Source organism: Thamnophis sirtalis, unplaced genomic scaffold (genome assembly GCF_051295495.1).
Source record: "Thamnophis sirtalis isolate CommonGarterSnake01/CBP01778 unplaced genomic scaffold, rThaSir2_p1.2 scaffold_3, whole genome shotgun sequence".
Lineage (NCBI taxonomy): Eukaryota > Metazoa > Chordata > Lepidosauria > Squamata > Natricidae > Thamnophis > Thamnophis sirtalis.
Window position 1 is genome coordinate 141,152,554 of NW_028261383.1, and position 18,351 is coordinate 141,170,904.

The 18,351-nt window shown below is 38.4% G+C and overlaps 1 protein-coding gene across 1 annotated transcript in view; it reads left to right on the top strand.

Annotated features, from left to right (window-relative positions):
- The first annotated feature begins 572 nt into the window (after positions 1-572).
- SMURF2 (SMAD specific E3 ubiquitin protein ligase 2) overlaps positions 573-18,351 on the top strand; it is a 65,996-nt gene continuing 48,217 nt past the window's right edge. The window contains exon 1 of the mRNA XM_087710249.1: positions 573-786. Coding sequence (XP_087566375.1) covers positions 735-786 — 52 coding nt within the window. The 5' untranslated portion in view covers positions 573-734. The remainder of the gene's footprint in view (positions 787-18,351) is intronic.

Here is an 18,351-nt window from a genome sequence, read left to right on the forward strand (position 1 = left end):
TCGGGGCTCGAGAGGGAAACCTTGAAAAAAATAAGCCCGAAATCCGTGCAGTCTCCCATTGACCGAGCCCCCGGAGCCCAGGTGTTTCAAAGGCGAACTCGCGTCAGGCAGGCCCAGCAGCTTCGCCCCGCGGGTGTGGGTGTGCTGGGCTCAGTCCTCAGGGCTCCGGGGTCTGACTGAGGAGTCTCGCCCCACTTCTAGGGCCAGACAGGGAAGCCTATGTGGGATTGCCCTGAGGGACTCTCTCTGCGCGTGGAAACCGGGGTTTTGCTCCTTGCAGCCTGGAGAGCGCCCTAAAGGCCGCCGCCGGCAGCAGCAACCTTCCCTTTTGCAACAGCCAATCCAGCCACCGCTCGCCGCCGAGTCAAAGCTGCTCTCTCGGCCTCTCGCTTTGTTGCCCTGGCCGGCTGAGCCTCAGGCAGGGGGCGGAAGGCAAGGCGGCTGCGTCTCTTCCTCCTCCTCCTCCTGGCGCTGCCCCCCGCTCATGGCGACATTGGGCACATCCGGGCTTTTCTTCCTTCGGCGGCCGCCGCCGCCGCCGCCGCCGCCGCTAACGTCGCTGCTGCTGCTGCTCTGAGCCGCGGCCGGCCCGACTCCATTAGCGGGTCCCGTCCCTCCCCGCCCCTGTTTGCCCGCCCGCCTTTCCTCCCTCCCTCCCTCTCTCTCCCCGCCGCGTCCCTGGCGGGGAGGGCCCGAGAACGGCTGCGCCGCATTCCCGGAGGATCCACGGTGTCATGTCCAACCAGGGCCCCCGGAGGAACGGGCCCGTCAAGCTGCGCCTGACAGGTGAGGAGAGCTCTGCGGGGCTGCCCGGCGCACACGTTTGCTGGGTCCGCGGAGGGCGCCAGCCAGGCCTGCACGGAGGGTGGGTGGGTGGGAAGGAGGCGACCCGGGGGTCGGGAAGGGCGACGCGGCTGAAGGAGCCCCTCGACCTGGGAGCGGGTTTGGGGTGGGTGGGTGGGGGAAGAGAGGAAATGCGTGGGTCGGCGTGGCGAGGAAAGCGCGGCCCGGCTTTGTTTCAGTGGGAAGGGAGAGAGGGGGTCGCAGGGGAGGAAAGCTTTCTCGGGGGTAGCTGGGCGGTGGTCGGCGCTGGTCGGCGAGGGCGTGGGAGGAGAGGGCCCGGTGCAGGGAAGGGAAAGTGGAGCTTGGAGAGAAGAGACGGGAAGAGCTCCGAGCCCGGGTGGATCGAGTTTGCTGAGCTGAAGCCAACAAGCTGCTTGGGTGCCTTTGAGATTGAACCTGGGTGGGGGTGGGGGGTCCCGGATTCCCCTGAAAGCATCCAGGCTTTGGGAGGAAAGTAAACTCTTCACCGACACATTTCTGGGCAAAAGAAAAAAAGACGCGGCTGAGGGGCTGGAAAGGGAAGGACGGCGGAAAGGTTGGTGTGCCGTGGAAAAAAGAAAAAAGAAAAGAAAAGTGAAATCCTAGAGACGAAATAGTAGACGCCGCAAGGACTTGCAGGGCTGGTTATTCGGAAAGGTGGAAAACAATCCCGGTTTGAATCGCTGGCGTGAGCGGGACGGATTCTGCTTTTCCGCGGTTTTAATTCTTCCTCTGATTCCACTATTTGCAGGGTTTAGGGGGAATTAATTAAAGCCGGTAAACGGTTTATGCTGTATGAAATTAAATATTGCAACGCTTAGGGGATTAAGCCCACTTGAAGGTTCAGTGTAAATTCCAAAGTTTTTGAGCGTAAACTTGAATCGGTTTTCCGCCTCTTTGTACTCTTTGTTTTGATGTGCTCTGCTGCTCTCGTGAAGCAACCACCATAGGGGAAGGTTGTGTAAGGTTACCTGGGTATATAGCTCCTTGCGATGTTGTATGGAATACAAGTGTAATTAGATTTTTCAGAACATTTGTAGCTTACATCAATATCTACCTGAAGTAGATGAGTCCTGTAATTTAAACATACAAACAAACCTTACCTTTTAATACTGCAGTTTACTTGTACTTTAAACAAAATACACTATGCATGTTTTAGTTGGAACTTGGTCTCAGTCAATTCTTTGTAAGATTGTTACTTAAGAGGGACAGAAGCATATACAAGAATATAAGCAAATTGTAGTTTTATTTACATTTTGATATTGTAGCAGGTTTTTAAATGCCAATATATATTTTCATATATTGAAACATTAAAATTTTAGGTTTTCATTTACAATATTGCATATGATTGCTGAAATAAATCTTACATGTATATCTTCTAATAAATCTACAACCCATGTTTTACTCAAAAAGTTAATTCCACTGTATTCAGTAGAGTTTATGACAATTGTATAGTGAGTATAGCCCCCAATGTAATATAATTCTATGTTGAAGTGCTTTATATTGTGCTATTGAGATTATGTTGTTTAACAAATTATGAGTTTGCATATAAAAATTTTTGTAATCCTTATGTAGTAAAGGTTTTTTGAATAAATGAAATGTTTTGTAATTCTGTGTTTGATATTACTAAACTATCATACTGTAGAACAAATCTATCTTTTAAGCTTTAAAAACCTGATGTGCAAAGGGGAAGATATTTTTAAGCAATTGTTTTTGTCTTCTGTATTTTTATTTTAGTTTCTAGGTTTTCTGTTACATACATACATACATATATATATGACATTGTTCATGATAATACCTTAATTAAGAGATTAAAGGGAAATCAGATTTTCATTTATTTCAAGAGCTCATTCAAAAGGCAAACATGGTAGTTAATTTAAAAGGTAAACTTTTAAAACTCAAATGTACTCCACTAGATCCTAAGAACCTTGAGTAAATAGTAGCAGTATTGTAATTTGGTTAACAAAGCAATTTTGTAATATTCTTTGAAAACAATGAGAAAGAATTGTCTATTCTTAGTAATCATATATCAACAAAATATTTGACACTGGAGAGGATACACCATTTGGCTAACTATCTAGTCTGCACATAATGTTTCTTTTTCCATAGTCTAGGGAATAATTAGTACTTAAGATGCTTTGGAACAATATTTAAAGAAAAATAATGCTATAATCATAATATTTATTTAGAAGTAAGAAACATAGAACTTTGGGGCTTCTGAATAAAATATATACAGCTGTGGACTGTTGAGTTTTTAAGGTTTTGTAGAATGCCTCAATTCCATGCCTCCTACAGTTTGATTTCTCATCCTGATTAAAAATTTACTTCCAATAATTTTTGATGCTAAAATTATGCAGGTTTTAAATATCTGAAACTACAAATTTAACTGAAACTGTTTGAATAGCTATGTGCTAGTTTGCTGATTTCTTTGTGCTATATATATTTAGATTTCATAAACTTTGGAACCTCTTGTCTAGATTAATTATATAACAAACATGTAATATGTATTTCAAATTTATTATCTCGGAGTGTGATGATACAGTCTGAAAAATAGTTTGGAAAAACTGGATTCAATTAGCTGTTTTCAGGATGTAAACATTTAAGGTTCTAGCTAGAAACATTGTTCTGACTGGCTTGATAAATTACAGGATAATGTTTGATGTGAGTCCAAGAATTGATTTGGACCCAATGCCCAACTACTTTGTTCATTTTGAGCAGCCAAATAAAATATTTAGCCTAGGCCTGATTTAGAAGAAAAGTTTGATTCTTTGTGAGACTTTAAGAATGCTTGAGGAATGTTTGGCATACCTTTGCTGTAAGTGTTATGTAGGTCTTTCTATAATCATTACAAAGACCTAATTTTTTAGAATATCTTTTCATAGTTCTTTTTCATATTAATTTTGTACAGTTGTCATTTGAATCATTTGTGATAATTTTTCTCAGTTATCAGCAATATATGGATATATTATTTGTCAGACATCCTGTCTCAAACTATTTCTGCTCACTCTACCAGAACCAACATGGTGGCCATGTTCTGGGTCCCTTCTATTAAGCAGCGCCATCTTGTGGGTCCTAGGTGTTAAGCCTTCTTTGTTGCAGCACCTGTCCTGTGGAACAGCATCCTCCCAGAGATCCAGATGGCCCCTGACCCTCATGGCCTTTTCTAACTCAGTAAACACCTGGTTGTTCTTTCAGCGTTTCAGCCAGCTTGTTAGGTGACCTTGTTGCTTGGTTTATTTATGGCTTTTAAAAAAACCTCTGATTGTAAGACACAATGATCCTTTTGGATCGCTGACATGTGATATATTGGTTGATTATAGTTGTAATTTGTTTTTAATTAATTGAGGGTTTTTATTTTTATTTTTTGTCACCTAGAGCCAAAGTTGTTAAATGGGTAGCCATATGAATTGTTTAAACAAACAAATATGGACACATATTAGGATAAAAAGTAGTTTCTTCCTTCAACTTTTCTACCAATGATCGTAGTATTAAAATAGGTTTGTTTGTTTGTTTGTTTGTTTATTTATTTATTTATAGGGTTTGTATGCCGCCCACTCTCGAGAGACTCAGGGCGGCTTACAGATAAAAGGAAGGGGGAAACATACAAAAAATTAAAAAAAAAAACATTAAAATTCCACAACATTCATAGCTTAGAATGGGGCTGGATAAATCAACAGCCCCAGGCCTGCCGGAACAGCCAGGTCTTGGTCGCTTTGCAGAAGGCCGGAAGGGTAGTAAGGGTCCGGATCTCCACGGGAAGATCGTTCCATAGGGCCGGAGCAGCTACAGAGAAGGCCCTCCCCCGGGGAGTCAGGGATTACTAATGTCATTTGTCTCATATAAATTAAAGTTGGAAAAGAATTGGATTTTTTGAAGTGTTTATTTTGGATTTCCTTTTTTCTTGTTTCTTAATAAGGGAAAAGGCCAACTTTATTTTATTTTATTTTTCAAATATAACTTTGTTCTACTTTCTGTACTGAGTCACAGCTGAGAAATCATTTTTTAGGAATTACAGGTGATTAGTTTTTAGAGTCATTAATCAAAATGCATTATGCACTATTCAGATTCTCACCCTTAACAGAGTCTCACTGAAAAGAAAAACATTAAAAGCAATAATTTTAAGTAGAAATAGCTATGGAAAATATCTATACCTGAACCATAGAATTTCATGAATGAGGCAAATAACTATTTCATAAAAGCTTTATCTGCATTTTAAAAACATTTAGTAGTACACTAGATGGCTAAATTAAAAGAAAATCCAGGAAGAAAACTGTGTCAAACTATTTCTGCATAATTGCCAAGAAAGCAACATATAGGATTTGAGACTGACTCAATAGAGACTTTATTTTTAATGAATTTCAGATAGTTTTTCATGTATCAGTCATGAAAATTCCACAGAATGACACATCAAATAAACTTTAAGGAAGATACTTCACACACTATTTGCATAATAATTTGAATGAAAGATTGTTCTATCAATCTAATGCTGTAGTTTAAATGCTTTGGATCAGAGTATGTATATTGCTATTGAATTTATGGATTCACAAAGATGCTGAATCCTAATTATAATAAGGAAGTACCTGTAATACCATAAAACTTAATAAATGCAGTATATAAGAGGAGCATAACAATTGTTTTGTAGTCATTAAGTCATTAAGATAATGATGAAGTATGGAAATTATATTAGTCTCCTCTCTTGTTTAAGGACATGTTTTTTGAGAAAAAAAAATCAAACAGAAGCTGGTGGCCACATCATAAGCACTTGTGTGCCGTTCTGGTTTTTATCTTGTATTGATACACATGAACTAGCATGAACCAAATGACTGAGAAAGAATTTCTAGAATTATCTGGAAAATGAGTTGGATATACACCAAAACAAAACAAAGCACTCAAAATTTAAAAATATATCACTGTCTCTTGGAAACTGCTCTCAAATTCTTCTTGGTTATGCTTCTTGAAAACAACGTGTTTTCAGTCTGTGACTTTAAATGATCTTATTTTAAGAAATAGAAGATTCTTTATTATCTAAAGCAAGAGTTGAAAAAACTGCAAAAGATAGTAAAATGATCAAGGAACTAGAAATAACCCTTATGTGGAAAACAGAATGAGTTTGATTGGGAATGATAGAAGAGTATTAAATAATATATGGCAGGAGAAAATGGTTAGAAAAATTATACTAGGATTGGAGATGGAGAGAAATTCAGGATAGATAGAAAGTACTTCAGATAAACCATTCCACAATCTGTCTCTCTGCTGTCATTGTACAATGATAAGTAACAGCAATTCTGGAATGCTTTATTTCTTTGTAATTTTTGTAGAACACCCTAAATAATTAAGACTCAACAGTGAATAAAAAAGTATGAATTTAAAATATACTAAACAAGTAAAAAAGTGATAACTCTGAACATGATCAAGTTGGCATAAATGCATAATGAGAGTTGCAGTGCTGCTTAAAAGGTTTGTGAATCCTTTTGAATTTTCAGCATTTCTGCATAAACAACAGTGGTGTGTATGGCAGAGTTGTAAAGAGAAAGCCACTACTCTCCAAAAAGAACATTGCCTCCCATCTACAGTTTGTGTAAGACCATATGGATGAGCCAGAAGGCTATTGAAAGAATGTTCTGTGGACTGATGAGACCAAAATAGAACTTTCTGGCTTCAATGAAAAGCATTCTGTTTGGCAAAAGCAAACACTGCATTCCAGCATAAGAACCTTGTCTCATCTGTGAAACATGGTGGCAGTATAGTGATTTGTGCCTGCTTTGCTGCATCTGGACCAGGACAGTTTGCTGTCATTGATATAAATTCTGAACTGTATTGGGAAATTTTACCAGAAAGTGTGTGTTCGAACTGAAGCTCAAGCGAAAGTGAATCATGCAGCAAGACAACGATGCAAAACACACAGGCCATATGACTAAGAACTAAAGAGTGGTTAAAGCAGAAGAAAGTTAATGGCCAAATCTCAATCATGTCCTTAACCCTCACCTGAAGTGAGCAGTTCATGTGAGGAAGCCCAACAACATTATTGAGTCGAAACGGTTCTATACAAAGGAATGAACTAAAATTTCTTTAAGCCAAATTGGCAAGACAATCTACACTTATCAAAAATGTTTACTTGTACTTATTGTTCCCAAGGTGGGGGGCGGGGAGCGCATCAGTTACTGAAAGCAAAGGTTCATATGCTTTTGCCACATACACACAAATATGTAGCCTTGGAGGCACAGAGGTTAAAATGCAGTATTGCAGGCTAATTCTGCTGACAGCCACCAGTTCAATCCTCGCTGGCTCAAGGTTGACTCAGCCTTCCATACTTCCAAGGTCAGTAAAATGAGGACCCAGATTGTTGGGGGCAATAAGCTGACTCTGTAAACAGCTTAGAAAGGGCTATAAAAGCACTATGAAGCTGTATATAAGTCTTAACTGTATTGCTATTGCTATAATTTTCTTCAACAAATAAATGAACCAGTATATTTTTGATTCATTTGTTGAATTGTGGAGAACAATTGACATTTTAGGTTATATTTATGCAGAAATATTGAAAATTGAAAAAGATTAACAAACTTTTAATCACCAGTGCACTTCTGTCTTGCAAAATACAGGGAGAAAATGTATCTCTAAGGAATGTGTTCTAGAGCATAGGGGCTGGGATAGAGAATGTCTGGCACCTCATCCATATCTCATGTACTTTTTGCTTGGGAGGAGACAACGTTCTCTTAAAAAGTTGGTACATCTTGTCAGGTGCTTGATATATATCACAGGAAAGGTTTATAGATGATAACAGTACTCGTCTGCTTTTTACAAACTCACATCTGGATCAGAAAGTGGGTGGACTACTATATATTCTATGTAGGCCTATCTTTGGAAATAACATGTAAGTTGCAGTTGGCACAGAAACCTGTGGCCAAACTGCTGGTCATGCAACCGGCTACTGCAGAATAGCAGGAATATTAAAGTTGCTGTATTGGCTACTATCAGCTGCCCAATTCAAAGTATTGGCTATCAACTCAGAGATATTAATGGGCTTCCTCACACAAACTGCTCACTTCAGGTCCTTCTATGATATTTCTACAGCATTAAGGCCTGGTCTCCAACTTGGTCTTTCAGATCTTCCAATGGTGCCCTCATTGCCACTGAAACTGAGTCCATCCACGTTGTTGGACATCCTTTTCTCTCTCCTCCCACCTTTCCCAACATTAGAGCTTTCTTTAGGGAGCTAGGTTTTTGTATAATATGTCCAAAATATGATAATTTGAGCCTGTTGTTTGTGCCTTGGCTGACAATTCTGAGTTGATTTGTTTGATGATCCCCTTAGGGACTGCATGGTTCTGATCTTTATAAGCAGAGAGACATCATGGTATTTGAATATCTTTTCCAAGTGGTAGATGGGTGCTTTACCAAGTACTAATTAGCAATGTATTCTTTGACTGCTTGTTCCTTTATTGTTAACGGTTGATCCTAAGTGGCAGAAGTTGTCTATCAATATCTTTATTGCTCAGTTTTAAATTAATTGATTTCTTCATTTTCATTAGTTTGCTCTTTTAATTCTAGTCTCATTTGTTCACTGTGCTCATTGAGTTTTATTACTAAGGCCTGCAGATCTTTTGTATTTTCAGCTGTCAGGGTAACGTAACTGGCATAGGGCAGGTTACTGAAGTTTCTTCTCCAATTATAAAACCACACTTATTTTCTTCCAATCCAGCTTCCCTTAATATATATTCAGCATATACATTGAAAAGGCAGGATAAAAATATAATAATAGCACCTGGAGACAGAAGAAGAGAAGAGAAAGAACTGGTAAAAATAACAAAATATAAAGATCTGCCAATGGACATAATATGAAAGCAAAGATAGTACCAATAATAATAGGCACCTTGGATGCATTCTCAAAACACCTGAAGCAACACATGAACAACATCAGCATTGACAAGATCACTCCCACTCAATTGCAAAAGGCAATTTTGCTTGGGACAGCTTACATCCTGCAAGGATACTTTTTAACATCATTAAACAACATTTCCCTATCCCAGGTCTTGGGGAAGGACTTGATGGGTGGATAAAATGCCAAATCCAGCCTGAACATCAAGCAGACTGTGTGGCCAACAATTATAATAATGGAGAGGATACAGCCTTGTCAACAGACTTTTGGCAACTTGGTGTCAGTCTATTTTACAATATTCTGTCCATATTGTGGCTTCCTCACCTGTAATAAGTTGCTTGTGAGGATGAGATGTGGGATTCCCAGTGGGATTCCTGTTTCAGTGCGATCTTTTGGCTTTCTCACTTTCCCAGCACGCATTAGTGTCTCATGTTCTGCAGTCATTTCTAAAACCAGCTTCCTGTGACATCTTTTTTTCGGTGTAGGACTCTAATCTGTGCTTGATGATCCTAAGCATTATTGTGCTAGCATGTGAAATTAGGGATATTTTATGATAATTTGCACACTCTGGTAAATATATTTGTGGTACTAGAACCAAAGTGGTGTTCTCTAGATTTGCCATTATTTCTCGGATTCCATCTGCTCCTGAAGCCTCGTGACTCAGTAATGACCAGTGTTGATCTAACTTCATCTTCTTGCATTAGAGATTTTTGTACAGTAGGGAATGTCTTTTAAGATGACTTGGATGTTGACACCTCTACTGTGTTTTAGTGTATGAATTCCTCACAGTTTGATCTCCTTTGAATTGTTTTCTGTCTGTTCATTGATGGCATACCAATTTGTGATTACACCTCTTTTTGAGTTCAGAGATCTTTTGAAAGTCTGTTATTTTTCCATGTCTATTGTAATAAAATTATTATAAAGATGCTTATGACTTGTATTCATTATAGTTATACATTATTTCCAGTAATAGAGGCAGTGTGCTTCTCAATGCTCGCTGCTGGAGGAAGAACAGCGGGCGGTAAGAAAGGGCTATATTTATGTCCTACTTATAGACTTCTTATATGTGTCAGGTTGGCTACTGCAATGTACTTTCAAATAACTTAATTGTCTTTGTGTTTCTTCCCTCCAGTAAAGCAACTAGTTTTCTGCATGTCAGATAAATTTCACTAGTGATTTTTTTCTTTGCTACAGTACATAACAGGTTTACAACATGGAGATCCCACAGGCTTACAAACACTAGAAAAGATACCATCTTTTAGCCTCAGTTATGAAATTAATGAATTCTTAAAGACACTGGTCAACCCCACCCCCCACCCCCCAAAAAAAAGATTGTATTGAAACTGATTGTGAGGGAAGTTAAGATTTTTGCAAATGTCTATAGTTTCTATACCTGGTCAGGATAAATAACTCTGTTTTACAAAATCATTTTTTGTTCAGGAGTCTCTGGGGCCTAACTGTATATTGGCTTGTTATGTTTTTTTTCCAGGCTTATGGTAAACCAGAAAGGGCAATAAAATTAAAGCTGCTATAGTATTTGCCAGTTGAATAATGTATCCCAGTTGTGCAATTTAAATAGGAACGGGGCTGCAGTACCTATCACTTAAGGAAGCTCTATGTCAGTGATGGCGAACCTTTTTGGCACTGAGTCCTGAAAAAGGAGCGCGCACACCCTCGTCAGGCCCACAACCTCAAATAGGAGCTGCCCAGGGGGCACGTGCGTGCCGGAAAATGAACTTCCAGTTTCTGGCACAGGCATGTGCGCCAGCCAGCTAGTCTTCCAGTTACTGGAGTGCAGGCATGCACGACGATCAGCTGGCCAGCACACATGTTCACGCAGAAAAACAAGACCAGCTCTTCCAGTTTCCAGCACTGCTGCGTGCACAAAGGCCAGCTGATCGTTGTGCATGCATGAGTGCCAAAAACCCAGAAGAGGAACACTGCATGTGCCAGGCAACATGGATCCATGTGTCACTTCGGGCACGCATGCCATGGGTTCAACATCACAGCTCTAAGTAGAACAGTGGCAGATGAGACTTACCATGGACTGTTAAGTTGTACCTAGCTTTGCCTCTGATAAAATGGGAGAAGCATAATAGATTTTACATAAATTGCAGTTGCCATTGAGATTATGTGAGTTTAAGAGAGAAAATGCTACTTTAAATTAACACAGCTAAATATGACTTAAGCCTGTCTTATTTATGGGTGGGTGGGTGGGTGAGATAAAAGCAATGCCAATGGAACCTGGCAGAAAAAAAAAGTGTTGCTAGGACATGTTTTTGCTGTAGTTAGGTAAAAGTGAGGAAAGGCCCAGGGTCTTATGACTGAAAGAAAAGATGCAAATTTAAATGGATTATGCTTTACATCATAAAGATTTTTTAATAATTTTAATTTAATAATTTTAATAATTAAAAATTATTAAACAGTGGGAGGAAAAAAAACTATTGAATTATTTTTAAAACCATAGAATCCAGTAATAGCAAAACTCCAATTCAGTACTCTGTGTATGAACTGTAAAAGGCAAAAGCATGTGAGAGCAATGCTTGCTAATCCTTTTTGATTATGTGTTAGATGGTGTTAGCTCTCTTTCCTGAAAGTTCAACTTTTGCTTTCATGGACTACAACAGGGGAAGCCACAGTTTGTATGATTTTAATCTTTGTAGGTATAGAAAAATCACTGCATCAGAATATCATTTCCAAAGCTTTCATCACTATTTTATTGCTAGTCTTTGGCAAATTTTTTGACTGCTGGTTCATTTAATGGTCATAGTCAATTGAAAAAAGCAGAAGTTACCACTTCAGTATCTTCATCTTCAGTTCTTAATTTAGTTTTTTACTTGTTATTAGTTCATTTAAAAAAATCTTAAGAGTTGTTTTCATGACTAGAGCTTGTAGTTCATTTACATTTCCAGCTATCAGAGTAATGTCACATTATTTAGAGCAGGTTTTGTTTCTTCCTCCAGTTTTAAAACTATGCTCATCTTCCTATCTAGTTTCTCTCACTATATATATTTAGCATATAAGTTAAAAATAATGACAGAACAATACAGCTTTAGTTTTGAAGACCTGGAGCCTATTTGTTTCACCATATTCCATATAGGTGGCTTCCTGACCTGTGTATGGGTTTTGTATCAGGACTATGATATGCTAGCATTTGAGATTAAATATATTGTATTATAGTTTGCACACTGGTAATATCTGAGCTGTTTCAAAAGTGGCTTTCCACATCATTGAAAAAATAATGTAGTCAGTTTGATTTTTGTGTACTGTACTTCATCTGGTGATGTCCATGTATAAGTATTGGTTTTAGTTGTTGGAGAACTGTGTTAGCAATGAAACTAATCACTGAATTAGTAGAATGACATTCTCCTGCTCGATTTCAATTTCTTAGGTCATACGGTCCAATTACATTTTCTGCCTTAATATTTCCAACTTTGACACCCAGTCTTCCACTATAAACAGCATATTTTACTTGCATGTTTTATTGATTTCATTTCAATTGAATTTGATCATGAAACTCATCAGTGTACTCCTCTTCCACATCAAGGATTGGAGCATAAACTTCAATAATCATGAGATCAAGGACTATCTCATAATCATGAGATCAAAGGGCTGTGACTGCATTGTACTCAAATACTATGACCTTTCTGACTATGAAATTAACACCATTTCTTCTTTGTTTTTCATATCCTAAACTGAAAACAGTATAGGTAGTTCTCGACTTAAAATTATTTATTTAGTGGTTGTTTGAATTTACAACAGCACTGAAAGAGTGACTTATGACTGTTTTTCACATTTACAACCATTGCAGCATCCCTACAGTTATATGATCACAGGACCCTTGGCAACTAGCATGTATTTATGATGGTTGTTGTGTGGTCACCTTTTGTGACCAAATGACCACTTAACAACCGTGTTACAAACTTAACACCTTAATTCTCTTCCTTGACAACATAATTTTTGGGCTCAGTTGTCATAAATCAAGACCTGTACAATCTTCTGATGAAAATGTCCAATTCCAGTCCATTTCAATTGACTGATACCTAAAATACCAGGGTATACTCAATTCATATCCACTTTGTTGTGTTGACTTTTCCCCTCCTCATGCTTCTTGCATTTTCTGTGCTATTTTTGCAGCTTTGGGTGTTCTTTTCGTGCATGGCAACATCAGCAATTAGACATCCCAAAGGTTTTCATTTACCTAACCATTAGTATTCTGAAAGATTCTCAGCTCTTCCTCAGTAGCAGGTTGTGCCTGAAAAGTAGCAGGTTTTGACCCAAAAAGCAGTCATTCGGAGCTGTATTGACAATTGTTTTACATTGTGTGTGTTCATATAGTTTTCTTGGTAAATACATACTTTTCATTGTTTTCTCCTACACAATATGAAACTATACCTTTGCTGATGCCATAACAGTGATCAGAATTCTACAGTGTTAGAATTTTCATGTATTTCTGTTGCCTAACAGGTGTCTGCTTGATTTAGCTGGACAACTGAGATGGCTTCCAGGTTTTCAGTGATTCTGCTAGGATTTTATATTGTTGATAATAGCAATAGCACTTAGACTTATATACCGCTTCACAGTGTTTTACAGCCCTCTCTAATCAGTTTACAGAGTCAGGATATTGCCCCCAACAACCTGGGTCCTAATTTTACCAACCTCAGAAGGATGGAAGGCTGAGTCAACCTTGAGTCTGGTGAGATTCGAACTGCTGGAGTGAGCAATGAGCTAGCCTAAAGTACTGCGTTCTAACCACTGTGCCAACATGGCTCTATTCTTGATATATACTCCCAACATACTTCATTTATTCCTCCTTGGAACACCGCAGTGAGCAGCACAGCAAGATTTCAGGGAATTTTCTAAGTACTTGTACGTATTTTTCTAAAATGTTGTATTAGATATTTTGACGTAAGCATTCTGCACTAGCTTAAAAGCATTTCCACTTCTTCATGTTCTTAGAATGCCAATAGTGTTAAAGAGCTAAACTAATTTTATTCTGTCTCAGATGAGGTGTGATTAACATGATTGTTTAGCTCTTGTTGTTTGTTATTGCTCATTGGAGGAAACTCTTGACTCACCTCATCTCTCCTTTGATATCTAATCTAAAAATCTAAAAAAGGAAAATGCTGATATGAAGATCTTGCATATCCTGTTTCATAGAACAGGCTGAAGGAACTGATGAGGAATTTACAAGATTTATTCTAAAGTATCTTTTCAGTACTGGTCTAGCCATTGAACAGTCCAATTTGCTCCCAGGATACCTGGCTATAGAGATAGGAGCCCAGTCAGTCTTTTCAGTTGCCTGTGGTTTTCAGACCACCTTGGCTGTTAAAATGCCAGCCATAGTTGCTGGTGAAATGCCAAATAATCTGTTGTCTAGACCAGATTTAGATACCGGCCATGAAAGTGTACACCAAAAGCTTGCTTTGGAAGTAACTTGGTAGTAACATTTTGTGTCACATTTTATGTACATATGCATAATTATTATCTTTCCTATTTTAAGGTTTCGGAAAATGACAGGCTGAAAATATGGCAGATATTGAATCGTGTTTTCTATAATAAAAAATATGTATATGGGAAACTTCATCGGAATGTTTAATATGCTAAAAACAGCAGTTAAAAGCAGCATTTTGCTTCTTGAAGAACAAACGATGGCTATCTGCCTTTGTCTACCCATGCATATACCGTAGTGTTGACTCCTGGTGACTACCCAGACTAGTCCCTGCAAATTTCTTGTTAAGATGTCAGGATTGGTTTCCTGTTGCCTTCGTCCTGGGTCTGAGCGTGAGTGGCCCACAGTCATTTAGGTAGCTTCATGCCAAAGTGGAACTAAAACTCATGGTCTCCTGATTCCTAGCCTGGCATCTTAACCACTATACCCATCTGCTCTTCATGGATGGGCTTATGAATGTAATAAATGTAGAGATGTGCCATGAGCATCTGTGAGAATTCATCATATGTAGCACAGTTTATTTTATGACTTAAAGCTCTGTGCTTGCATCCCCCCCCTTTAAACAGCAGAAATAGTTGAGAAATACAAATTATAGTGATAATTACGTAGGTGACATCCATGCAGTGAAGTACCAGTAATTGGATGGATAAAATTGAAAGAAGAAATTGTGATATACTTAATAATTACATTTTACTCTTTTACTAACTTATCTATGTTTTTCACAACTTTTATCCTGTGGCAAAATTATCTATTATTTCATTTTAATCTCTGAGTCCAGTTTTCAAAACCCTACATTTTGCTCAGTGGGAGTAGGAGTTAATCGTACAGATAAAAGCTGTGTGGTTAGATTAAGTATGTTTCTTTTTTGCTTTTTAAAAAAATAATAGAGTACTTGAGAATTTTCCCACAGATATATAATGTGGAACTCAGATGCAGGAAATACAAGTCCTTTTTGATTCTTAAGCAAAATGTTTAATGCCATGTAGATTTTAGCCTCCAGGTCTCTGAATGCACTGTTTATTGTGGTATGGATTGCATAGTACTTTGTATGAGGTTTCCTAATAAAATGCATGTTAATATATTGGGGAAGTATCTGCAACAGTCTTTAAATAAAATGATCAATATTGTAATAATTATTTTATAACAATTTGATATTAGATTGCTTGGAAATTTAAAACAAAAGTATAACGCCAAAGTTGCAGCTAAAAATATTACAAGATAAACTGTGAAAATGGGTTTAAAAATGCATTTATAACCATTTAAAAAGATAATGAAGACGCAAGTCTCCTAAATTCAACAAGAAGTTGAAAGATGTAGGGCATCCAAGCATACTAAAGCTATAGGAAAGCTTCCTTAAATACTGGCTGAAAGATTGAAGAGGTGGTAAGAAACTAGAGGATTGGAAACTGACAGTGGTTGCAATCAGAAATGGGTTTTGTGATAAACCTGGCTGCAATATCTGTTTTATTGAGTTAAAGAGATACAGCATGAGGCACTGAGTAGGCTGTTATAGGGAAGAGAGGTTGCCAATTTCTTCTACATCTGTTGTTTCCACTTGGTCTGTTAGGACTCAGTTGGTGCTGGTTAATGCCAGATTTCTCTGTTATAAAACCACCCATGATTTGATGGTGGAAAAATAGGCAGATCTGATGTGTATTATTGAGACATTGCTGAAGGAGGGCACTGATGTCACCTTGATGCCAGGGCTGAAGGGAAGGGGTGTGTTGATCTTACCTGTGGCCAAGGTTTCTATTCCAAAGGTAGCTGGGTGTGAGTGCATGTGTGTTCAGTTAGGCCTTTTGATGTGCTGGCCGCTGTAGTGCATCTTACTAACCCTTGCTGAAATCCTGGGCCTGGTTAGTGACCTCTATCTATTGGTATTGGGGGTATTGGGAACTCAATCTCCAGCTAGAGAGAACCATGCACTACAGCCCAGGAGTTCATGACCTCCATGAAAACCATGGGCCTGTCAAAGGTTATCTCAGCTTTGATGCATATGAGCAGTAAGATCTTAAACCTTATTTTCATTTTCAAACAGTTGCTATGTGTTGGGGAGATGGTGGGGGGGGTATTACCATCTTCCTTTGTCATGTCCGTTCCTGATCCAGGTGTGTTTGATTATTCCCTACTTCTTCTAGAGAGCTGGACCCTTTTGGATGGTTTGCCCCATATGAATTTGGTTCTGTGTTTTCAAGAAAGTGCTTGAAGGATGTTCCTACAGATTATGTGGGCAAATCATTTTGAGGGTGGAGTTGACTGCTAGCAGGGGGTGCCATCTTGGGCCCTTGACGAAATAGCCCTTCAGCAGCCTATTTCTGCTGGCTGATCCCAGGGAATTCTTTGATGTGGAGTCTTTTTGTGGCAGCTGAAACACTATGCTGCCATATTACCTGGACTTCCTTCTGACTTGTTAACTCCAAGGAACTGTAAAATGTTCCCCACTATCTGTGGCCAGCCCTACCAGGTAGACTAAAAAATTGACTCCAAAGGAAGACTAAAACTACTTTTATTGAGAGTGGCTACAATGATAGGCCGATGGTGCTGTTCTCCTGTGAATAAGGTATGTGTGTGTATGAGTCCCTTCAAAACATTTTCTATCTGTTGTAGACTTGATACTTGTTTCGCTCTTATCATTTTGGTAATGGAGCATGTATATCTATGTTATGGTTGTTTTTCTTACTCTCTATACAGTACACCCATGATTTATCTCTAGATAGGTTGCACAGCCCCTGAAGGAACAGGTCTACAACTTCAGTGTCCTCCTGGACTCACAGGAGAGTCTTTGATGTGCTTACTTGAAAGATTAGGCTACGGCAATGAGTTCTGTAATGGAGTTGTCTTTAAAGATAATACCTGGAAGCTTCAGTTGATGCAATATGTAATATCCCAAGTATTCATTGGTGCCTGCTGAGAGGCACATAATTTTTTTGTCATAGGTTCTGCACTGGCTTCCTATTAGTTTCCAGATGCAAAAAAGTGGTGGTTTTAATCAAATCTTGTTATAGTTTGACACTGGCTTATCTGCAGGGCTGTTTCTTCCCAATTCAGTTGGATCAGAAGAAGCAGCTGGTTCTTCCCCATTTTGGGAAATTTACAGGACCAAAAACATTGTTTTTTCTATCATGGGCTGGTTCTGTGGAATGTTATCCTGTTGCGATTTGATTGGTTCCAATGTTAATTTGCTTTCTGGAAAAAGTTGAAAACTGGGCTTTGGGATTACTCAGTAACAGAAAGTAGAAGCCAGAATACAATTGTCAGCTTCAAAGAGTCCAATGTAGTCATTTTAAAATAACCACACAAAAAAAAACACGTTGTTCTAATGTTTCACAGAAAGACATTCATGCCTTAACGAAGATCTTGTCAACCTTTGAGACAAGAAACCAAATCTGAGAGTTTTAACACTATCTTTATTGTAAGTTTACAGTGACAGAATCTTACAAGTCTGAAAGAAGGCCTCCCTTCCCTTGCCTTTACTTTCCAAGGAACTAGGGATGGTCCCTTCTGAGAAGCTTTCTCCATCCCCATTTCTTCTTTGAGCTGAGATACTTCTTGTCAGACAGACGATGGCTCTTTCTCCTATTTCCCAAGATTATTCTCACAGCCTATTAGGGACTTCTAATAATCCCTTGGCTAGAAATCTCTATGGATCAAGAAAACAAATGTTCCAGCAATTTGTTTACATTCTCTGGACTCATAGCTGCATATTTTATAATAAAAAGTCTGCCCGAGATTTTTGAAGTACAAAGTTGAGTTAGGTCATACTAATACAGAAATAATATTATTTCTATAAAAGTGACTGTTAATAGCCCAGAAACTGAAGTGTTTCTTTTAAAAGATAACTTTGTAGATTTAAGTGAATTTATTATGATTTTTCAACAGATGGTCTAACAAATAACTTTATTTTGTACAGATTTTTAAAATATTTTTCTGTTTGTTCTCCCACTCTTTTATGCTTCTGTTTGCACACATATGTTGTACATTGACTCACAAATTTAAAAGGAATTATTTGAGAATCTCTGTAGAAATTATAATTCAGAACAGTTGACATATTTTAATGTTATAAAACCTTGCCTTTAGAATGTTAATATAATAAATGGTATTGTACATTATTGTAACATAGTAATTATTCTATTTTAGCTTTTCTAATTATTTCTTTCTAAAACTATATAGTTGCTAGTGGATATATCTGTCAGATTAAACT